Source organism: Mytilus edulis, chromosome 2 (genome assembly GCF_963676685.1).
Source record: "Mytilus edulis chromosome 2, xbMytEdul2.2, whole genome shotgun sequence".
Taxonomy (NCBI): domain Eukaryota; kingdom Metazoa; phylum Mollusca; class Bivalvia; order Mytilida; family Mytilidae; genus Mytilus; species Mytilus edulis.
Genome location: NC_092345.1, coordinates 38,352,160 through 38,375,107, shown reverse-complemented (window position 1 = coordinate 38,375,107; position 22,948 = coordinate 38,352,160). Strand labels below are relative to the sequence as shown.

Here is a 22,948-nt window from a genome sequence, read left to right as displayed (position 1 = left end):
CTTCCTAAGATTTGTTTCCCAATTGTTAATAATAGGGTGAAATATATATTTGTTTTGTTGTTACAAATGCAACACTCTGCAATCAATTGATACAAAATATTTCAAAAATAAAGGGGATGGGGATAATTTGTCATAGGTGTCCACAAAATTTGGTTCAAAGTAGAACAGCCAATTTGAGTGATACACTTTCCGGAGCCATTGCCATTTATCTATCAACTTTAACTGTGATCGCAAAATCAAATTGCATATTATGTTAGTTTTCTAAAAAAATATTCTGATCCCCAATTTGATGAAAAAATGAAAAAACAATATTATGGCCAAGCAGATGGCAAAAATAAATATCCAGATTTTCACCATACCTCAAGCTCCGTTACAGTTATTAACCTGTCTCTCTGGAGCTCTAACCACATTGCCCACAAAGCCAACTGCTTTATTTCCGTATACAGAGTAGATATCTTTAATGTATGGATTTACTCAAACGTTCTGTGAACTACAGAATCTAACCAAATAACTAGTGAATGTGTCCATACGTCACAGATAATGCCCCTGCTTGCATATAACGTTATTAAGGGTCGTTACTCAAGAATGGTAACTAACTCGCACTTGATCTGTGTTGCATGGTACATTTTGGTGGATGCAAAATAAAGCTAGAGATCGGAAACTAATTGTTGGGATGTATGTACGTACAAGGGTTTAATCGAGTAAATATCGTGTACAATGCATATATATATGTTGTATACAAGTTATCATTTTGTACAAACTATAATTTGTTCAAAACAATTGTACAAATTATAATTTGTATTTTGACTTTCAATTGTACAAATTATAATTTGTCAGATTTGCTCTAAATGCTTTGGTTTCAGAGTTATAAGCCAAAATCTTCATTTTACCTCTATGTTCTTTTTTTAACCATGGCGGCCATCTTGGTTGGTTGGCCGGGTCACCGGACACATATTTTAAACTAGATACCCCAATGTTGATTGGGGTAAAATGTAGATTTTGGCTTATAACTCTGAAACCAAGCATTTAGAGCAAACCTGACGGGGTTAAAGTGTTTACCAAGTCAATTTCTATCTGCCCTGAAATTTTCAGATGAATTGGACAACCGGTTATTGGGTTGCTGTCCCCAATTGGTAATTTTTAAAGAAATTTTGCCATTTTTGGTTATTATCTTGAATACTATTATAGATAGAGATAAACTATAAACAGCAATAATGTTCAGCAAAGTAAGATCTACAAATAAGTCAACATGACCAAAATAGTCAGTTGATTTCTTAAGGAGTTATTGCCCTTTATAGTCAATTTTAAACAATTTTCATTAATTTGGTAAATTTTTGTAAATTTTTACAAAATATTTTCCTCTGTAACTAAAGGGCCAAGTTTATTATAGATAGAGAAAATTGTAGGTGGCAAGAATGTTCAGTAAAGTAAGATATACAAACACATCACCATCATCAAAACACAATTTTGTCATGAATCCATCTGTGCCCTTTGTTTAATACATGTATGCACATAGACCAAGGTGAGCGACACAGGCTCTTAAAAGCCCCTAGTTAAAGGCTGATAAACTGCTTTACGTATTGATAGTTGAAGATCAAGAACCGTTGCTGTAAATAAACATGTGTCTTTTAGAGCTTCAATTTAACGTTAAGACATAAAAAAAACCTGTTAAAATTCACACAGAATTCATTATATTTGGTACCAAAAATCTCCAGATTCAACAATTACGCCATAGATATTTTGAAGACTGGTTTGGACACGATCCTACTGAGGAATATGTATAATGAAATAAACCACAAACAACAACTCCTGATTATAAGTTACTGTCTTGTTTTCTTTGTAGGATATTAGTCTTGGGTTTATCGTCCACACAGCGAACGTTTTTAAGCAAGAATGATCGGTGTTTCAATGTGTCAAGCTCAATTTAACTATTAGACCATTATGCTTGTCCTTGGTGTTCACATGGGATATATAGCTTTGGCATATTATTAAAGCAATTGGCACCCAAAGTAATTATTCGCTGTATAGTTTTGAAGAAGAGACAAATGTGAAAGTCAAAAGATGCAATTCTCGATTTCTTAATTCACTCATCTGCTCAAATGAATGTATTTTGTAAATACAATGTACTGTATGATAATTTAATAACAAATCTATTGTGGTGTGTATTAATGCGTTTTTTCACCAAAATCCATATTATAAATAAACTCATCATAGATACCAGGATTCAAATTTTACATTTACGCCAGACGCGCGTTTCGTCTACTAAAGACTCATCAGTGACGCTCGAATCTAAAAATGTTTAAATTGTTGTACAAGTTATAAGTGATTTTTTTTGTCAAATATTGTACAAATTGTAATTTGAACAGGCACTTTTTGTACGAATTACAATTTGTTCAAAGTTAAAATACAAATTATATTTTGTACAATTTTTTCGTACAAATTATAATTTGTACAAAATTGTAAATTTTACACACCAGATAGATCGTGAATTGGTCGGAATAATCTAAATTAATATGGATTCAATTGCACGACCTTAACTCGACCATTCATGACCCTTTAACGACTCCATCACAACTCAAACCCGACCACTAGTTGAATTCATATTCGATAATTCCGACCAATTCACGATCACAACACGATCTTACTCGACTAGCCAACTATACTCGATCTCAACCACATCTCGACCAGACCAGATCGACCTCATCGTATAGGGATTGTAGGGATAGTCGGGAATTGGTCGGGTATGTACAATTTCAATATAAAAACGTCTGCATTTTTTTATATGACCGAAAGAAGCGGGGGAGGGGGGACATTTAGTGTTACCCTTGTCTGCCCGTTAGTATAGTAACGTACGTACCAACAATGAGTTTCCGTTCTCTAATTTTATTTTTTGCCTCAACCAAATTTTATGAAACGTAAGAACTATATATATGCTTATTGCGATCAAACACAGATAAATTTCGAATTTGGGTGGCGTCACACTAACCGTCATTGGGTAATGACACTTTCATGATAACGTTACATATAAGCTAGGCTATTATCTGGGTCCCATGAAGACATTCTCTGTGTATGTGATTAGATTCAGAGTTAACAGTAGGTCTCAGTAAAATCAATCATTTAAAATATCTACATGGAAATGAAGCAGTTGGATTAATTGGCAAGGTGGTTAGAGCTCAGAGAGCAAGGTTAATAGCTGTGAAGGAGCTTGAAATGAACGTAGAAGACGAACAAGAAGGCGTAGATAGCAACGGACACCGAGAAATATAGGTGAGGCAGTGGCCGATACGGAGTGAAGTAGGACGCTAATATGTTAAGGGAGTTTTACTAATCTCTTTTTTACTTGAACACCCCAAATTGAGATTTGACACTGGATATGTATTAATGTTAGATAGCAATATAATTTAATTTTACCATCCCGTTCTCCTTAAGGATCTTAAAAATCAAGCCTACACAATCAAATATGTGCATGTGTATGTAATCAGTTTTTCCCCATATATTTGATATCCAGTAGTTGATTGGTTAAATATATTTATTTTTGGTGTATCCATGGCAACAACCTGCTTGTTTTTGCTAAACAATATTACAAAAAGGGGGTAACTATGTCACATTTTCCCCAAAAATTTGGCTAAAAATATAATTTCAATCCTATGGACTGATACTTTTTCTGAAACTGTTTACACTATTATATCTATCAAGAATTCAATTTAAAATCGTTTGTCTTTCGTTTTGTTGGGTTTCATGTTGTTAAATCTTAAGTTTTCTATGTTGTGCTTTGTAAGCTGCTGTTTTTTCTTCTTGTCTGTTTTCGTTTTTGGCTATGGCTGCGTCGGTCGGTTTTCAACCTTTGAGTTTGTTTGTTCCTTTTGGTATCTTTTGTCTCTTTTTTTAAATTTCACCCATCCTTGTAAAAGTACAGACACGTATGTACATTGAGGAATTTGTGTGGAGTTAAAAGTAAATATTATAGTAGTAACAATATTTTTTTGCGGAAGAAATTCTTTAAAAAAATCGTGTAGAAGTCAGTTATGTGTACTCGTGAATGGTCGAGTAGAGAACGAAGAGTGTTCGAATGTGGTCGCGTAGAGATCGGGTATTGGTCAAGTTGGTCTTGGATAGACAAATATAGATCATGAAGCGATCGGGCATTGGTCGAGTTAATCTGGTCAACATATTGAACAGGTTGGGGTTGATCGGGAAATCATCGGATATAAGTCGAGCAAGATCGAGTACTGATCGGTAAAATATTTGTATTCCGACAAAACTCGATCTCTATACGATCCTTTCCCGATCAATTCGACCGCTTCTCGACTAATTCTCGATCTCTTCTCGAGTGACTAGCTTTTTGATCCCTGCTCGAACGTTTTTGAAATGTAGAAAGTCAGATCGATGACGATAAAGGTCGACCATCCCGAACATTCTTGTCAATTCAGTCAGACCAGTCTCCCAATCGCTTAACCTGTCTTGATCGAGATTGATCGAGTTGGTCCTAGCATTAGCAGGGTATTATTACTGGATAGAATTCTGTATAAAGCTAGGTTCACACTGCCGATCAGATGAACTCGATGATCCCGATTGTCCAAATTTCCACGACCAAGCGTAATTAAATTCTTAATCGGGCCTGTTTATACGACTTCTACCCGACATCTATCCGACTGTACAAGACATTAACTCGACCATTCACGACTCCTTAGCGACTCCATTACGACTCAAACCCGACCACTAATTGAATACATATTCGACAATTCCGACCAATTCACGATCTCTACTCGATCTTTAAGCGACTAGCTAGACCAAATCAATTATACTCGATCTCAGCCTGATCTTGACCAGACCAGATCGACATCATCGTATCATCGGGAATTGGTCGGGTATGTACAATTTCATATGACCCGCTGCATCAGAGGGAACTTTTAAATGTTACCCTTGTCTGTTCGTAAGTACGAACGTACGTCCCAACGATGAGTTACGTTCTCTAATTTTATTTTGCCTCAACCAAATTTTATGAAAGGTATACACCATGCTTATTAACATCAAACTCAGATCAAGTGCGATTTTGGGTGGCGTCAGATTTACCGTTCTTGGCCATGGGTAATGACTCTTTATAATGTTATATTTTAGCTGGGCTATTATCTGTGTCCCATTGACACATTCTCCGTTTATTTGGTTAGATTCAGTAATTCACAGAAGGTCTCAGTAAAATCATAAATTTAAAATATTTACATGGAAATTAAGCAGTTGGGTTAGTTGACAAGATGGTTAGAGCTCAGAGAGACGGGTTAATAGCTGTGAAGAAGATGGGAGTGAGCGTAGAAGACGAACAAGAAGGCGTAGACAGCAACGGGCGCCAAGAAATCTAGGTGAGGCAGTGGCCGATGCGGCTTACCACTGTGTGGGCAGTATGAAGTAAAATCACAAAAATACTGAACTCCGAGGAAAATTCAAAACGGAAAGTCCCTAAACAAATGGCAAAATCAAAAGTACTAGATACATGTACTTGCAGGAGCGCAACAAAGAGGACCCCAATGGTTTATAAAAACTTCCTAAGAGTGAAGTAGGACGCTGATATGTTATGGGAATTTTATCAATCTTTTCTTTAAAATAACTCCACTAAATGAGATGTGTCACTTCAAAAAATTTCTAGACTTGCGGATAAGGACAGTCAAACAAAAAATAGCTCTTTAAAACAGGTAAAATATAATTTTGATGTTCTTAACAACTAACTTTGAAGGCTAAATTAGTCATCAGCTGTCTAAATAAATAATGAATTTTATTGCACAATTACTTTCATATATGAAAAATACTCTGGTGCCAAAATGCGGAATCTGCTTCTCTTCCAAAACACCTGAGATCATCCCAGGTTTTGTTGGGTTTCATGTTGGTTAAGTTTTTAAGTTGTTTTATGTGAATTGCTGTTTGTCTTCTCGTCGGGTTTCGTTTTTAGCTATGGCTGTGTCGGTAGGGTTTCGACTTTTGATTTGATTTTTCTTTGGTATTTTTAATTTTTGTCTCTCTTTTAAAATTTTATCCGTCCTTGCAAAAGTACAGACACGTATTGTACATTTAGTATTTTGTGTACTGTTAATAACATTTAAAAATAAATAGTAACACTATTTTATTTGCGGAAGAAAAACTATGAGATTTAATCAGATCTGCACACACTTGTATAGACCCGTGTAGCAGTCATGTGTACTCGTGTATAGCCGAGTAGAGATCGAAGAGTGGTCGAAGGTGGTTGCGTAGAGATCGGGTATTGGTCGAGTTGGTCTGGGTGAAGAAAAATATAGAAGTCGCAGTATTCATGAAGCGTTCGGGCATTGGTCGAGTTAATCTGGACCACATATCAAACAGGTTGGCGTTGCTCGGATAATGATCGGATATTAGTCGAGCATAGGTCGAGATGATCGAGTACTGATCGGTAAAATATTTGTGATCCGACCAAACTCGATCCCTACACGATACTTTCCCGATCAACTTGACCGTTACCTGAAGAATTCTCAGGCGATCTCTCCTCGAGTGACTTGCTTTTCGATCCTTACTCGAATGTTTTTGACATGTCAAAAACTCTCGGGTAGAAAGTCAGATCGATGACGACCAAGGTTGACCACCCCGATCATTCTTGTCGATTGAGTCAGACCAGCATCCCGATCGCTTAATCTGTCTTGATCCAGATCGATCGAGTTGGTCTGATCGGCAGTGTGAACCTAGCTTTAAGAAATTACAGTTACCAAAATAAGCCTTACCGCTCCATGCAATTTTGAAACTTTTGTTTTGTTCGATTTTCTGATTTTACCCTTAATTAGTGTCCACCTCCATGAACAAAGTCATACTGTATAATTGTTTTTCGTGTATTCATGATCATAACATATTTATCAAAATAATGTACATTTCCATAGCATGATTGACATTGTCTTTAATTGTATGTCATCTCTTTATGAAGTAAGTGTGTGACACTTGTAGTGACAAATATTTAGCTAGAGGCTATCATCACCTCAGTAATGCACATTAAGGACCATGAACCTTTAGAAACTAACATCTTTTGATATTATAAACATAATTATATAGATATATATTTGTAAGACTAAAGATCTTAATGGATGAGACACAAAAACCAGTACATGTTACTATCACCTTCTGCAGGAAAAGGAGACACAATGTGTCATTTTTGAAATCTTATTTGTTGGATAGTTAATTAGCCGAGTGAAATGACGTTTTGATGACTGCAGGTAAGGATAATGATTAACTATCTCATCTAGGTTCCACCAGAAAATCGTGTTGAAAACGTTTTATGCATCGCATGAATTGCACAGTTTTATTTTTAAATGACTTAATGTTTAAAGTTTTAATGAAGCCGTACGGTTAATTTCACACCACACTTTTATATATTTTCGTTTCCTGTCTCGGTATGTACATCTTATATTTGTAATTATAATGTCCTCTTGTACACTTGTACATGTGTCTGAGGTTTATATGAATTAAATCTTCAATCTTTCAAGAATTTAAAAACAAAGAACACTACGAGGCCGGAAGGGGGGGGGGGGGGGGGGGGGGGGGTTACTTCCTATATTTTTAGTGGTATGAATGTGCCGCAAAACAGGGTCCCTTTTTTCATGACCTGCTGGTTAGATCAGGGTCCCTTTTTCATGTCCTGCTGGATAGAACAGGGTCGCTTTTTTTTTAACTGTTAGAGATACAGCCTAGATTTGCTGTCGGCACAGTTATACCCTAAAAGATAGTCAGTACCCCCCCCCCCCCCCCGGGACTACGAGACAGCTGATTGACATTGAAGTGTTCAAGATCTACAGCAATAAATTATCTTGTACTTTTTCATATTTGAATGATACGAAAATGTTTTTTGTATTTGAAACTGTCAAATGGCTTATATTTGTAGCTGTATTTACTATAGTATCATTACATCCAAATTTTTTTTTTTCTAAGACAAGTATATTGAAATGAGGTATTTACATCGATCATGATATCATCAGTGTACACACCAATAACCTCTAGAAACAAGAATGTGTCCCCAGTACATGGATGCCATCCGCCCGCCTTATCATTTTCTATGTTCAGTGGACCGTGAAAATTGGGGAAAACCTCTAATTTGGCATTAAAATTAGAAAGATCATATCGTAGGGAACATGTGTACTAAGTTGATTGGACTTTATCTTCATCAAAAACTACCTCGACCAAAAACTTTAACCTGAAGCGGGACGAACGGACGGACGGACCAGAAAACATAATGCCCATAAATGGCGCATACAAATGTGCTTAATTCAAATGTATTATAGACAAGAAATGTATATCACCTGGACAAGGGAATGAATATAGACATGATAGAGTTTTTTGTCTTGAATATCAAAGAAAATTTTAAACTTTAAGCGTTAATTTCTTTTTAAACAGAATGTAAACTTTTCATAGTTGAGTTACTTGCTAGGGGGGAAATGACAGTTTATAACGTTTAACTATATATAATAGCAATATAACGGGTGCAGAATAGGGATCATCTGAGATCACACAACCTGTTTTTGAAGTTCATGTTCCTCAGACATTAGTTTTTATGTTCTGTTTTGTACTTAGTATACAGTTGTTTGTCTTTTTGTCTTTTTTCTTTTTTTGCCATGGTGTTGTCACTTTCTTTTCGACTTATAAGTTTGAATTCACATTTGGTTTATTGTTTTTGCCTATCTTATACAAGTAAAGGCAACTTATCGATGACATGTGAAATGATTAAGAAACTAGACTGTTTTCGAGAGAGACTTATGGGTTTTTATGTATGTACATGTACATGTGAATTACTGTGGCGGATTGTACACAGCGCAGAGAAAAATAGGAGAAAACGTTGGTAAAATTAGAGGTTTAAAGGAAGGAAGCTTAACTACATGTAGGTTATGTGAAAATGGTTTCAATCTCAGCTCCTGTGTTCGTATCCCTTTAGGAACAATGGAAAGTTCAGATCAATAAAACAAAATGGGGTGTAACAGTCCGAATGCTGACAAATTGCTTTATGACCACGTCCACCCTGTGCTAGATGTATTTCTATTTGTTTCCGTCTGACGAGTTAAGCCTTTTTCAACTGATTTGTATAGTTCGTGGGGAGGGGGGTCCCGCTTACATGTTTAACACTGCCACATTCTGTATGTATGTGTCTGTCCCAAGTCAATAAGGTTGTCGTCGTATGTTGATGTGTTACATATTTGTTTTTCGTTTATGTTTTGTATATAAATTAGGTCGTTAGTTTTCATGTTTGAATTGTTTTACATTTTATATTTTCGGGCCTTTTATAGCTTACTATGCGGTATTAGCTTTGCTCATTGATGAAGGCCGTACGATAACCTATAGTAACTTGTTAATTACTGTGTCATTTTAGTCTCCTGTGGAGAGTTGTCTCATTGGCAATCATACTATTTTTTATATAATAGATCAATGAAACTTCAATCTGTTCATTTTTTCACTTTTAAATTATTAAAAGAAATCTGAGAGTAAAAAAAGCTTCTCATTTTTATTCCTTCTTTAAAATAATACATTGAAAAAAAACCCGAAACGCTTGAATTCTTGGTTGCAATAAAAACTGTTATAATTACATTGTATGTATGTTTCATTATGATACGTTCTTTTGATTAACCAACAGCAATGTCGCACTCTCCTGAATGATCATTCATTACACTACAGATTCGACTGTCTACAGTACACATTTAATTGTATCACCATTATGTACATGTATTTGACATCTTCTTCATACGTACATGTATGTGTATTGAATCTTCTAATAAATGTTTGTTAGCCCTTCGGTCATTCATACACAAACGGGACTCTTAAGCAATTAGCTTTTGTGTAGGTGAAAAGAAGACTTATTGAATAACAAGAATGATAAAAAATAACGAACAACTTGTATCAAAAGAAATTGACAACAGACGTCATGTTTATGAGATGACAATTTGTTAACGATAATTGTTGATCATTCCAGTTCCCCTTCATATGGAAAATAACCAGTCAAGGTGTTATTTGTTGTATTTTGATGTTTACGTATTTGGATAAAGACAAAATTTATGTTCGTGTTGTTTACGAATTATCAAACAGAATATTAAAGATAGCAATAATGTAGAAATATTGGTATGTCATAGATACAAGAATTGTTTAACATATTCTTGCACACTTTTATACTGCAACCATGCTATTTACGCAGTCAACTTGTATTAGGGAGCTACCATTTGATTTTTAGGGGGGGAGGGGGGGGGGGGGGTGGTGGTCTAGGATGAAAAATTTTGTCCTGCTTTTTTTTTAGTTGTAATCTCTGTCCTGCCTTTTTAGTTTTTACTCTATTCGGTCCTGCCTTTTTTTTTCTAGTTATCCTGACTTTTTTTACACAAATTGTCATCCTGCCTTTTTTTTTTTACCAAGTTGCTCATCCTGCCTTTTTTTTAACTCAAAACTCCTGTCCTGCCTATTTTTTTCAATTTCATTCTAGCCCCCCCCCCCCCATAAAAATCAAATGGTAGCTCCCTTAATGGTATACACATTTCTACCTGCTTCTAAAGCATATTAATATTTCGATTTTTTGTTTATTAAGAGACAAATTGTATATTTGTAATTGCGTCTATGAAATTCGATTAAGATTTGTGTCGATTTTTGATAAAAAAATTTTTAGTTCACTACGAAAGTAACTGTCCAAAACTACGTTTTTTTTTCTTAGTCAGATTTTCTTTTAACAGTTTTTCAATGCATCTATCAAATTATTTTTTTCTTTTTCAAAATTTAACACTTTAAAGTATGGGGAAAATGTGAATTCAGATAAAAATTGCGATCTGCTTGACCAGAATATTTTTTCATCAAATTGGGGATCAGAATTTTTTTTTTTTGTGGAAAAACCATCCCCCGCCCCTTGAAGTAAAACGGTCGTTCTCTTAAAAACTCGTATGCCATCATAGGCATGCAAATACAAGATTGAGTAAGTACGGGAAACATCTCTTCACTTGACTTCGAAATCAAACTGGGAAGTTGTATGCAACAATGTCTTTATTTGTTTGGTGTGTCACTTTTTCAAATATCAAATTGAATCAGCATTACTGTGTGTCATCAAGATGGCGCGGGCAGTGTCGTGCGCTTTCTTCGTTTTTCATTATGAAGTTGGAGATATCGGTTCAATTGTTTGGATAAGAAAATGATTTCCTAAACGTTCTTCCCGTATTCTGATTCGGTTTAATGTCAGTACTTCCCTTTCCCATGTAAAAAGGTACAGACATGATCAGTAAAGAGATGTCAAAAACTTGATTTGCTGTTTCTTTGATGTTTAAATGTAAACACTTTCCCTAATATTACAGATCTGTAGATCATATTTAGTCTTCTCGAGGAAAAAGGAGTATTTATGTGTTCATGTATTTCTTAACATTAAAGGTTGTTTTAAACCTTCCAAAAACATGTCAAAATCTATGAAGTAGAAAATTTCTCGTTAAACATTGTTGTAATCTGATCTTATAACATATAATTCTTAATTTTTATTTCAGTAAAGAACATGCACAACTTGTAAAATGATTGAATTAATTAGAAAAATGGACTGGTTGCTTTATATTTATGGCTGTATCCATGTTTTCTACTGCATGGTAGATGCTGGTAGGACTTCTAAAGTTGTAGTTAAATCGGATATCGGACCATTGCAAGGAATCAAGGTTTTATCAGGAAGTTCTGAAGTAGCTGTCTTTAGTGGCATTCCGTATGCTAAGCCTCCAACAGGAGGTCAAAGGTTTGAACCTCCTGAACCTGTGTTGCCATGGAAAGATGTATTTATTGCGTCTGGTTATGGTTCTGTATGTATTCAGAGTTCTACAATAGATAACAAAACTTTCATCGGAGACGAAGATTGCTTGACACTTAATATTTTTAAGCCAATGCTTTTCTTAAAGGAAAACCGGAATATTCCCGTAATTGTTATGATTCACTCGGGGAATTTTATTTCTGGATCGGGCAATTACATAAATGGCGTTGAACTTGCAAAAACACTTGATGCAGTAATTGTCACGATGAACTATCGCTTGGGAATATTCGGATTTTATTCAATGAGAGGACATATTAAAGAAAACTTAGGAATTTTAGATCAAATAGCTGCTTTAAAGTGGATAAAAAATAACATCAAAGATTTCAGTGGGAATCCGGATAATATATTACTTGTTGCAGACCAAATCATGGCATCAGTACATTTGATGAGCCCTCGTAGTAGATATTTTTTTAACAGAGCTATTTCGTATGACGGAGAGTCGTATCTAAATCCCATTGCTGGATATAATTTTAATTTCGAAAACCATCGTACAAGACTAGAAAACCTTTGCGGGAGTGTCAAATCAACCAATAATTTACCCGTTGAACACATAGTTTGGGTATGCTTGAGAAGTGCTGGAATAGAAAATCTGTACAACTTATCACATGAATTAACCGAACATTTGTGGCACCCCTTTCGACCTGTATACGACGGTGATGTGATAAGTATTGACTCCCATATCGTTACAAGCTTCTTGCATTGTGATTATTTAGCTTTTAAGTCAGATTTGTTGATTCCAATGTTGACAAACAGAACTGAAAATGACACATCATGTAAAGAAATCTTCAATAATGTTGTCTCTCATGTTTCAAAAGAGAGATATAGACATAATAATCATCTATTAGAGAACGTATTACAATCATATTATTTTCCACAATTTTCGAACCGTTTATTTAACTTCTGTAAAGCAGTAAGAGTGTTAATTAACGACCTAATGACGTCAGCTATAATATCATTGGCTAATCATCACAGTCGAACTGGATTGACATTTCTAAATTTTGTGAATTTCGATGTTGACGGAACGTCTTTTTCTGAAAGTTCAATGAGTATGCAAACCACCAATATAGCTTGTATATTAACCAACCAAAACACAGCGTCGTGTCAACTTCCAGTAGCAATTTCAGCTGGAATAACTCAAGTAGTACGAACTTTCTTGTATCATGGGTAAGTTGTATTTATTTATGTTTTATTACTTATAATATAGCTGTTCCAGAACAAATGACGGTATTTGGACCGTATGCGTACTTTAAAAAAATATACCCATTCAATCGGACTGTACTCGTACAATCTGCCTACATTTTACTTTAAGAAACTGTTCAACTTTATTAGATACAAACAAAAACACACCAGAGTTATCGCTGGTCCGTCCGCAACGATCTATCACTATTCAACGCTCGAATCATTAAGCGGAGTTATTGAGAATTACCAAAGCTTGTTATTAATTTTATTTAAAATTTGAAGATATATAAAATAGTCATAAAATTAACATTAGGCAAAACTGTAACACAATACAAAGGTACACAACAGAACTTGTTCTGCTAATGTAATGAGCATGTATTCAATAATGTTTTTTCGTTATTTTCCCCAGTTACCCAACAGTAAATCCGACAGTCGTTTGGAGGCCGTATACTACTACAAGCAAAAATTATTTACAAATAACGGATGAAATGTTTTACACTGGAGCCAGTTCTGACTGGCCTGCTGAAAGAATAGAACGTCTTTGGTTGAAGACATTACCGGACGTAGATGTTGCAACTTTATTTTCAACGGATCCTGATGTCAAAGTCATACAGCAATCGGGTAAGTTCTCGGAAGATAGACTTATGTTCTCTCAGACTCTATGTTTTTTCTAAACAGATTTAAAAGATGTTTGACATAGTTTCTCATTATTCTAAAACAAAACCATGAAATGCCATTGAACCATTGCTGCAATTTTGAAGATAATCAATTATAACGTTCATATCAGATTTATTCTGATTGTCAATTTAAATCAAAGTACCAAATTTGTAATAAAAATTAAAAATGTTACATTTTGATATCATTCATGACGACACAAAACTACTGATAAGAAGAGCACAAAAATCGATGATATACCCTGCAATACTCAATTAGATAAACGCTAGCATTTTAATATTAATAATAAAAATGGCGACGGTCAACAGTAAACTGATTTACCAGTACTGTAGTTGATGGTAAAAAATGATCAAATTTGGCCATTGTTATATTATTTTCTGTTTCATCGTATTAATATATATTTTATCAATCCGTAGTGCTCAGTGTTCAAAGGGTCAATAAAACTTAAGTTTCAAGAAAATTAAAATGTATATCGTAACCAGATGTGAATCATGGTACAAATGTTTATTTCTTTCTCGTTTTGGAAAAGCAGGACAAAGAGATTGATCTTGTGTTGTAAAAAAATTAAATTCAAATATAACACATCACTATTTTGATTTTATTAAGCTTCAGTACGAAGTTGCTAAAAGTACGCCCTATGTCTTTTTTAAATCAAATTTTCATATGCATCTTTTAATTTGTTTTCTTATTTGTTTACTTCTCGGATCAATTATCAAAGGTGGTATGCTAATATTAATGCTTGTGAAAAACTATCTAGGTATAAATGTTACAAGTTAGATTTTTGTATAGAGAATTATTTCAAATATGATTTTAATACCAAATTACTCACCGAGCTACGTAGTGGAAGCTTGAAATTATATTTAGAAACTGGTAGCTTTGACAATGTTACTTCAAACAATTGTTTTTGTAGTTGTTGAAAAATGTATGATATTGAAGATGCATACCATTTTGTGTTAATTTGTCCTGCATTTAGATCACTTAGATCGTGACCGAAAGATAATTTGTTACAAGCTACATGTACATGTAGGTCAAAAAGCTTAACAAGAAACGGTGTAGCTAGATTGTATCTAAAGGCTGCATGATAATTAAGATAGCAAATTATCAGTTAATATGTTGTCCACATGTATGACTTTTGTGTTTATATTATAAGTTAGTTCTGCATTATTTAATTGTTCTCTGCATTTCTGTCATATTTGTCATGTATGCTGTTTTTTTATGTTAATCGTGTTATTTTGCTACAGCAAGCTTGTTGCTAAAGCAATAAAGATTCTTTCTTTCATTCGCTTCTTAAAACTTTTTTGATAATGATCTGAATTTACATGTTATTTTTAGTTATAAAAATTATTTTGTAAGTAAAAAGTTTTTTTTTTTTACAGTTGGAATGTCTTGGGGATTAACAGAGCAACAGGTAAACTGTTAAATCGTTTAAGAAAAGAGTATTTAAACATTCAAAAGTGCGATCATATATGTATAATACATAATAAATTATGTTCATTTACTTTCAATGTAAATATTTGAACCGTTACAAATGGTACAAAGACTATTTATTGAAAGTTCACCATCAAAATGAAGATCACAAATGATTCCTTTTATCTCCCATGATATGAAGAGTGATTGATTGATTGATCTGTGTTTAACGCTACTTTAAGTTTTATGTATGCTATTTCGTGGCGCTCATGTTTTTTATTGGTCGAGAGAACCGGTGCTTTTCATTTGCGCCAATTGGCATTTCATTTGCGCCAAAAAAATCTTTCATTTGCGCCACAAACCATATTTCAATTGCGCCAAAAACTAAATCTTTCATTTGCGCCAATATTACAGGTAAGTACAGGTAAATACAGTTAATAATAGTATAAAACATAACATTTTTCAAAAAGTCTTTAAATAATGAAGAAACATACTCCTCAGAAATACAGGTAATAAGATTATACAACATCATACAAGTTGTGCTAAAACCTCGATAATAGTATAAAACATCATACAAGTTATGCTAAAACCTCGATAAAATCATACAAGTAATGCTAAAACCTCGATAAAATCATACAAGTAATGTTAAAACCTGAATAAAACCTTGGTAAAATCATGAAAGTAATGTTAAAACCTTGATAAAAACAGAAAAGAAAGCACTATACACTGGAGTACATTACTGAGACATTTGTTAGCACTATAGTAAAGTTACAAGTCTGTTCTGGCACAAAATTTATATGCAACGGTCTTGATGTAGTCATGCCTTGAAATTTCCTCTCTTAGGTACATGCCATGTTTCTCCATAAGATAGTCAGTTTTCTCTTTCTCCCATCGTCGAACTGCAGCCGGTGTGTCCATAGATCGGATTTTGATGTATGTTGTAGCCTGAATCTTCTTTACAACGTCAACATAAATAAACATAAAATTGAGAAAGGAAATGGTGAATATGTCAAAGCGACAACCACCCGACCATAGAGCAAACAACAGCCGAAGGCAACCAATGGGTCTTCAATGTAGCGAGAATTCCCGCACCCGTAGGTGTCCTTCAGCTGGCCCCTAAAATATGCATAATAGTACAGTGATAATGGACGTCATACTAAACTCCGAATTATACACAAGAAACTAAAATTTAAAATCATACAAGACTAACAAAGGCCAGAGGCTCCTGACTTGGGACAGGCGCAAAATTGCGGCGGGGTTAAACATGTTTATGAGATCTCAACCCTCCCCCTATACCTCTAGCCAATGTAGAAAAGTAAAAGAAAAACAATACGCACATTAAAATTCAGTTCAAGAGAAGTCCGAGTCTGATGTCAAAAGATGTAACAAAAGAAAATAAATAAAATGACAATAATACATAAATAACAACAGACTACTAGCAGTTAACTGACATGCCAGCTCCAGACCTCAATTAAACTGATTGAAAGATTATGTCTTCATCATATGAATATCAGGTACAATCCCTCCCGTTAGGGGTTTAGTATCATACTATCATAAAATATATGAGAAGAACATAACCCGTGTCATGCCAACAACTGTTTGTTTTAAGAAATAAATGTGTTTAGTTCCGATGCAAAGACCCTATCAGTGAATCAATGTTAAAGCCAAAATATGCAATCTTTAATGACCTGACAACAGTATCGTAACTATATCCCCTTTTAATAAGTCTATTTAAAGGTTTTGTTAGTTTCTGAGGAGAATACTGACATTTTTGTGCTTTATAAAGAATATTTCCATAAAATTTTGGATGTGAAATACCTGAACGTATAAGATGTCTGCATGTTGAGTTATATTTACGAATTATTTCCTTATACCGGTGATAAAACTTAGTAAATGTTTTGACCAGTTTGTGATATCGAAAACCCTGGTGTAATAATTTTTCAGTAATACATAAATTTCTCTCGCTAAAATCTAATACATTGTTACATACACGAGCGAATCGTACAAGTTGAGATATATAAACACCATAAGATGGTGACAAGGGAACGTCACCATCTAAAAATGGATAATTAACAATAGGAAATGAAAAATCATCTCTTTTATCATAAATTTTTGTATTAAGCTTCCCGTTTATGATATAGATATCAAGATCGAGGAAAGGGCAGTGGTCATTGTTATCATTAGCTTTATTTAAAGTAAGTTCTACAGGATAAATTTCTTTAGTATACATACTGAAGTCGTCATTATTTAGAGCCAATATATCATCCAAATATCTAAAAGTATTGTTAAATTTTTGTATCAAATGTTGTTTTGATGGGTCTTTGCTAATTTTAGTCATAAATTGTAACTCATAACAATACAAAAACAGGTCCGCAATAAGTGGTGCACAGTTAGTCCCCATTGGAATTCCAATAACTTGACGATATACGGAATCTCCAAAGCGAACAAAAATGTTATCAAGTAAAAATTCAAGTGCATAAATAGTATCAAAGCATGTCCAATTGACATAGTTCTTTTGTTTATTGCTACTAAAAAATGATCTAAAAGAGTTTGAACATATGTACTCGCATTCCGACTTTTTAAATGCCCAGTTAATTAGGGATGTGAATTTTTTCTTAATAAGAATATGAGGCAAAGTGGTATATAGGGTAGAAAAATCAAAACTTTGAACAGATTCATAATCACCAATATATGCATGCAATTTATCAAGTACTTCCAACGAGTTTTTGACACTCCAAAAGTAATTAATTCCACTATTTTCAAAGGCCTTATTTGAACAATTTATTATCAGGTTTTTTATTGTACCAAGTGTACTAGTAAGTAAAACAGACAATTTAGTAGTTGAACAATGGCTAGAAGATGAAATAAATCTATATTTGTAAGGTTTTTTGTGCAGCTTCGGAAGCCAGTACATAGTTGGGACTTTCATTGTGTTTGGTTCTGCTTGTAAAGAAGTAGCTAAAAGTTTATGTTTGTTACAGATGTCGTTTTCTGAAAATGAAGTCAGTTGGAATGTTGGTGAATTCGTGATTTCCTTTTGCAGAACCTCTATATAAAATTTACGTCAAACAATAATGATATTATTAGCAGCTTTATCAGCCGGGACAAAAACAAATTCCTTGGCTAGTTCTGTTAGTTTATTTTTGATACGCGAAATAGGGTTTTTATAGTTTTTGTTGAGGGTAAAATGTTTTTTAAAATGTTGTATTCGAATATCAACTATCTTCATTACTGAATTAAAAAAAGGGGGTATGTTTGGATGTTTTGAATAAAATTGTTCATTAAAATGTGCATGGAATGACTCCGGTCCATTGTTGGTTCGTTTAAAATTAGCAGTGGGTGTAGCAGCCCAAAATGACGGTGGATATCTAGATTCCGGGCTTATATAAGTTTCCAAAACATAATCAGCAAATTTTTCATCCATTCCTGAAGAAGAAAAACAATGGTGTTAAAAATATTTATCCATAGAATACAAAGTAACATACAAGGAACTTAGAAAGTCCATAATCACATGGCAAATTGGAAGACAATGGAATCATTTAACTTTTCTGCTCTTATTTTCTTTTTTCAATTAAAATGAATTTAACAAAAGAAGATGTGGTAGTAATGTCAATGAGATAACTATAGGTGACAACAAAATTACCTTGTAGTTCTGTGCGTATTATCTTTGAAGGTCTTGCAGTTATATCACCAGATGCTTTCCGAACTGGGACTCTGAGTTGTTGAGATTCTACTTTCTGCTGGTTTACTCCATGGTTGTGCTCGTTTAAAGTTTTTATAATTGTTTTGCTGTCCGCATCAGTCGTAATCCTGGCTTTACAGGTTTTTTTGGTACACCTGAAGGATTTGTCTCCATTTTTTAAAACATTTGATAACCTATATATGTGGTCATCAAATATCACAGAATTCTTTCCTCTGTTTGTCTCAGATTTGACTATGTCCATCTTGACACCTCACACTGGACTGGTCATGTGAACACTATATATATAATTATAACCTTAGTGACTCTCAGTTTTGTATTAGAAATGAGTATGAACTCACACATATATCCAGGGGGAGTTATGTACAAACAAAAAACAAAATAAATCGTAAATAATATTTAACTTTTCCGTTATATTACCTGTCATACCTGTAAAATGGCGCAAATGAAGGTTTTTTTTTGTTGGCGCAAATGATATATAACCTTGTGGCGCAAATGAAAGGTTTGATTTTTTTAAAATTGGCGCAAATGAAATGCGCCCGAGAGAACTGAAGTGCCCGGATAGAACCATCGACTGTCGGTACTACCATAGGAAACTGACAATCATAGTAAATTAAGATTGAAGTCGAACACTCTTAATCAGAACGCGCAAGAACACAGATATTTCGTAGTGCAATTGTTTTAGACATTAAATTCAAATCAAAAATATCACACCTACTCTATCTCTACAGTGTAGTAAACTAAAATTGGAACAAATAATATTAAGATTATAGAAAAGTATACCAATTCTAACTCAAAATATGGAAAAGGGGGTCAAAAAATCAGTTTTACAGTTTCAGACATACTATGTTTTTTTTTACCTTTTTAACTAGACCAAATCATATGGCAAGCCGTTCTCGTCAAAACTATGTTTAAACCATTTTTCGAGAAATTTGCACACTGAGAATTACAAAAAAACACACTGAGATTTAAAAACTTCAAAACACACACTGAGAATTAAAAATTACACACTGAGAATTAAAAATTACACACTGAGATTTCATAAAGACGCACTGAGATAACAAAAATGAAAAACACACACTGAGAACTGAAAATTACACACTGAGAATTGAAAATAACACACTGAGATTTCAAAAAGACACACTGAGAATAAATAAATTGAAAACACACACTGAGAATTTGAAATTACACACTGAGAATTTAAAATGACACACTGAGATTTGTGCGCACTTTTTATGCGCACATATCTAATTAGCATACTTAATCTGAATCTATTACAAGCTTAAAGCAACTAGGGGACAGAACTCGTTAGTCCTTCGATTTGGTTCCAAATTATTCATAAAAAAAAAAGGACAAAAAAAAATACCCGCTTATTCTTATTACAAAATATTTATACCAAATGGTAAAAAACTTTATATTAAAATTATAAGAAAACTTGGAACAATTTGCACTGAAAAACAAATAATGCAGTGAAGTTTTTACTCAAGTGTCTATAATAGCATATAAACGTAACAAAAATATAAAAGATTAACTTGCGAAATCAGGTTAACAGTTGGAAGACTTTTTAAAAGGGACCCATGCTAAAACGGTTTTAAGTCCCGATACACTGGTAGTAATGATATGAATTATAGGCAACAAACTTGTGAATATGAGCGATGTTAAGTCATGAATTTATTACGAATGTTTATTGGTTGAAAGAATCGCATTTCACTATAATGACAAGAGTTTTTGAGATCAAGATATTAATCTGTTGAATTATTCATCTCATGAATATTCATTAGTAATTTGCATATTAATCTCAGTGTGTATTTTTGAAATCTCAGTGTGTAATTAACAATTCTCAGTGTGTGTTTTTCAGTTTATTTATTCTCAGTGTGTCTTTTTGAAATCTCAGTGTGTTATTTTCAATTCTCAGTGTGTAATTTTCAATTCTCAGTGTGTAATTTTCAATTCTCAGTGTGTGTTTTTCATTTTTGTTATCTCAGTGCGTCTTTATGAAATCTCAGTGTGTAATTTTTAATTCTCAGTGTGTAATTTTTAATTCTCAGTGTGTGTTTTGAAGTTTTTAAATCTCAGTGTGTTTTTTTGTAATTCTCAGTGTGTAAATTTCTCGAAAAATGGTTTAAACATAGTTTTGACGAGAACGGCTTGCCATAAAATCACTACTAATAAAGATTCAGCACCTAAATTAAAATACATGTAGTTTCATCCTTTTACTTAATATTTCATTCATGAAATACCAAGAAATGAATTGGGGAAAGTGTAAGAATAAAAATTGCAAGTTTACACTGTTTACACGTGGGACTATATTAGACAACGAAAAACAAAGAACGATAACTTTGTTTTTGAACCAGAAGAAACAAGCGTCTGTTGTTCCTAATTGGTTCGTGTTTGTTCGTTTTACTAGTTTTTGTTGTAAGACTGTCATTGGTTATTGTTGATTGCTATCTGTTTCATTTAATTTTCGAAAAATATTATGTTGTGATTATTATTATCATCAGTTAATGACACATATGTATATGCAGCATCATCAAGTTATATATTTGAAATTGTGTCGCTGCATCTTTGTTTTTATCAAATTTATTTTGTTTATTTCAGCTTGAAGCTCTGATTTTCAGCTTAGTTTTGTTATGTTTGGTTCTTATTTGTGTGACTTTGACATTGTTTCGTATTGTCTGTTTTGTAAATGGGAAGACATTTTACACGAAAAAGAAGGCACAACCAAAGAAGGGTGTTGTTTTGACAGACACAAAAAAGAAACGCGACACAACCGGTTCATTTGATTGTAAAGTGTTTCATACACAAGAAAGTATTAGTTTGAATAGACGGACGAGTGAGCATGCTGACATCGATGCTTGATACTAGTAATTTGAATAATAATAACTTTTTTAATTATATGTACTTGAAGGACCATTTCAGGAATAATGTGTGTTTCGCTTGGTATCTTTCCCGACTAATACGTTAAAGTTAGACTCGATAATCAGTCTAGTATAAAACAGAGTTCATATTCATAATACATTAACACACACGTGATCTACATGTAGTCCTGAACATAATAATAATAATAATAATAATAATAAATTCTTTATTTAAAGAGGGTAACTCAATTAGAAATAGTCTAATTTTCATTGAGGCCCTCAAACAAAATACATGCATACAGTTAACATTCATACATTCATACATTAATTTACAATATATATTACTAGTATATACACAATTCAATCATTGAAATATACAAAGGGTAATAAATGACAATATTTGATATAGTTTTGTTAGAGGAAAACAAATTAGTTGACTTGCATATAATTTTCAAGAAAATGATTATAACTATGTTTCTTGAATAATTCCACATTAGGACATTTCTTTATTTCGAGTGGTAAATTATTCCATACTTTGGTTGCAGAATAATGAAAAGATTTTTTATAAAAAATTGTATTTGGTCTTGGAACAAAAAGATCATTATTAGAGACAGATCGTAAGTTGTGCATGGCGTTGCACATCATCAATATTTAGTATTGCTAAGTAATCAGGTGTTAGCCCATTTACAATTTTATACATTAGACATGAATGTAATATTTGCCGACGGATGTTAAACATCCAATAAATCATTATTTTGTCAGATAAACCATTCCTCTGTAAGCAAATTTACAGATCTAACATTGTTAGATCTTTCGCAAATTTTTGGTTCTTCCCTCGCCGGGATTCGAACCCATGCTACTGTGATATCGTGACACCAAATCGCCTGCACTGCAGCCGTCCCGCTAGACCACACGACCACCTGGGCTCTCAAAAAAAAGAGCTTTCGTTGGCCGTGTGTTACCTTTCCTCGTCAGTTTTAATCTAGCGGCGTACTACAGTACATGATATATAAGGCATGAAGATGTTATTGTTACAGATCAGCTAAATTATCTGTAGTAAAGGATCCTACAAATTAATGTAATATACAGTCACAGAAAATAGTACGTCTGAGTCAGTGACAACTCTACAACAGATGTATCCATCGGATCGCCATCAATGATGGTGATACATGGCTGCGTACATAATGTATATACAACTCGTCTAAACATCAACCCAACAATGTTAGATCTGTAAATTTGCTTTCGCATATATATATATATATAAAAGGATCTTGTCTGGAATTTTGATTAAAAAAGACACTCGAGTATTTCAACAAGAGCATA

The 22,948-nt window shown here is 33.6% G+C and overlaps 1 protein-coding gene across 1 annotated transcript; it reads left to right on the top strand.

The window, feature by feature from the left end:
* The first annotated feature begins 6,976 nt into the window (after window positions 1–6,976).
* LOC139512139 (carboxylesterase 4A-like) lies at window positions 6,977–21,825 on the top strand. The gene is made up of 5 exons (XM_071299539.1): window positions 6,977–7,223; window positions 11,499–12,970; window positions 13,395–13,606; window positions 15,037–15,068; window positions 21,366–21,825. The coding sequence occupies exons 2-5, from the start codon at window positions 11,523–11,525 to the stop codon at window positions 21,624–21,626; spliced, it is 1,953 nt and encodes a 650-aa protein (XP_071155640.1). The 5' UTR covers window positions 6,977–7,223; window positions 11,499–11,522; the 3' UTR covers window positions 21,627–21,825.
* Window positions 21,826–22,948: the final 1,123 nt, after the last annotated feature.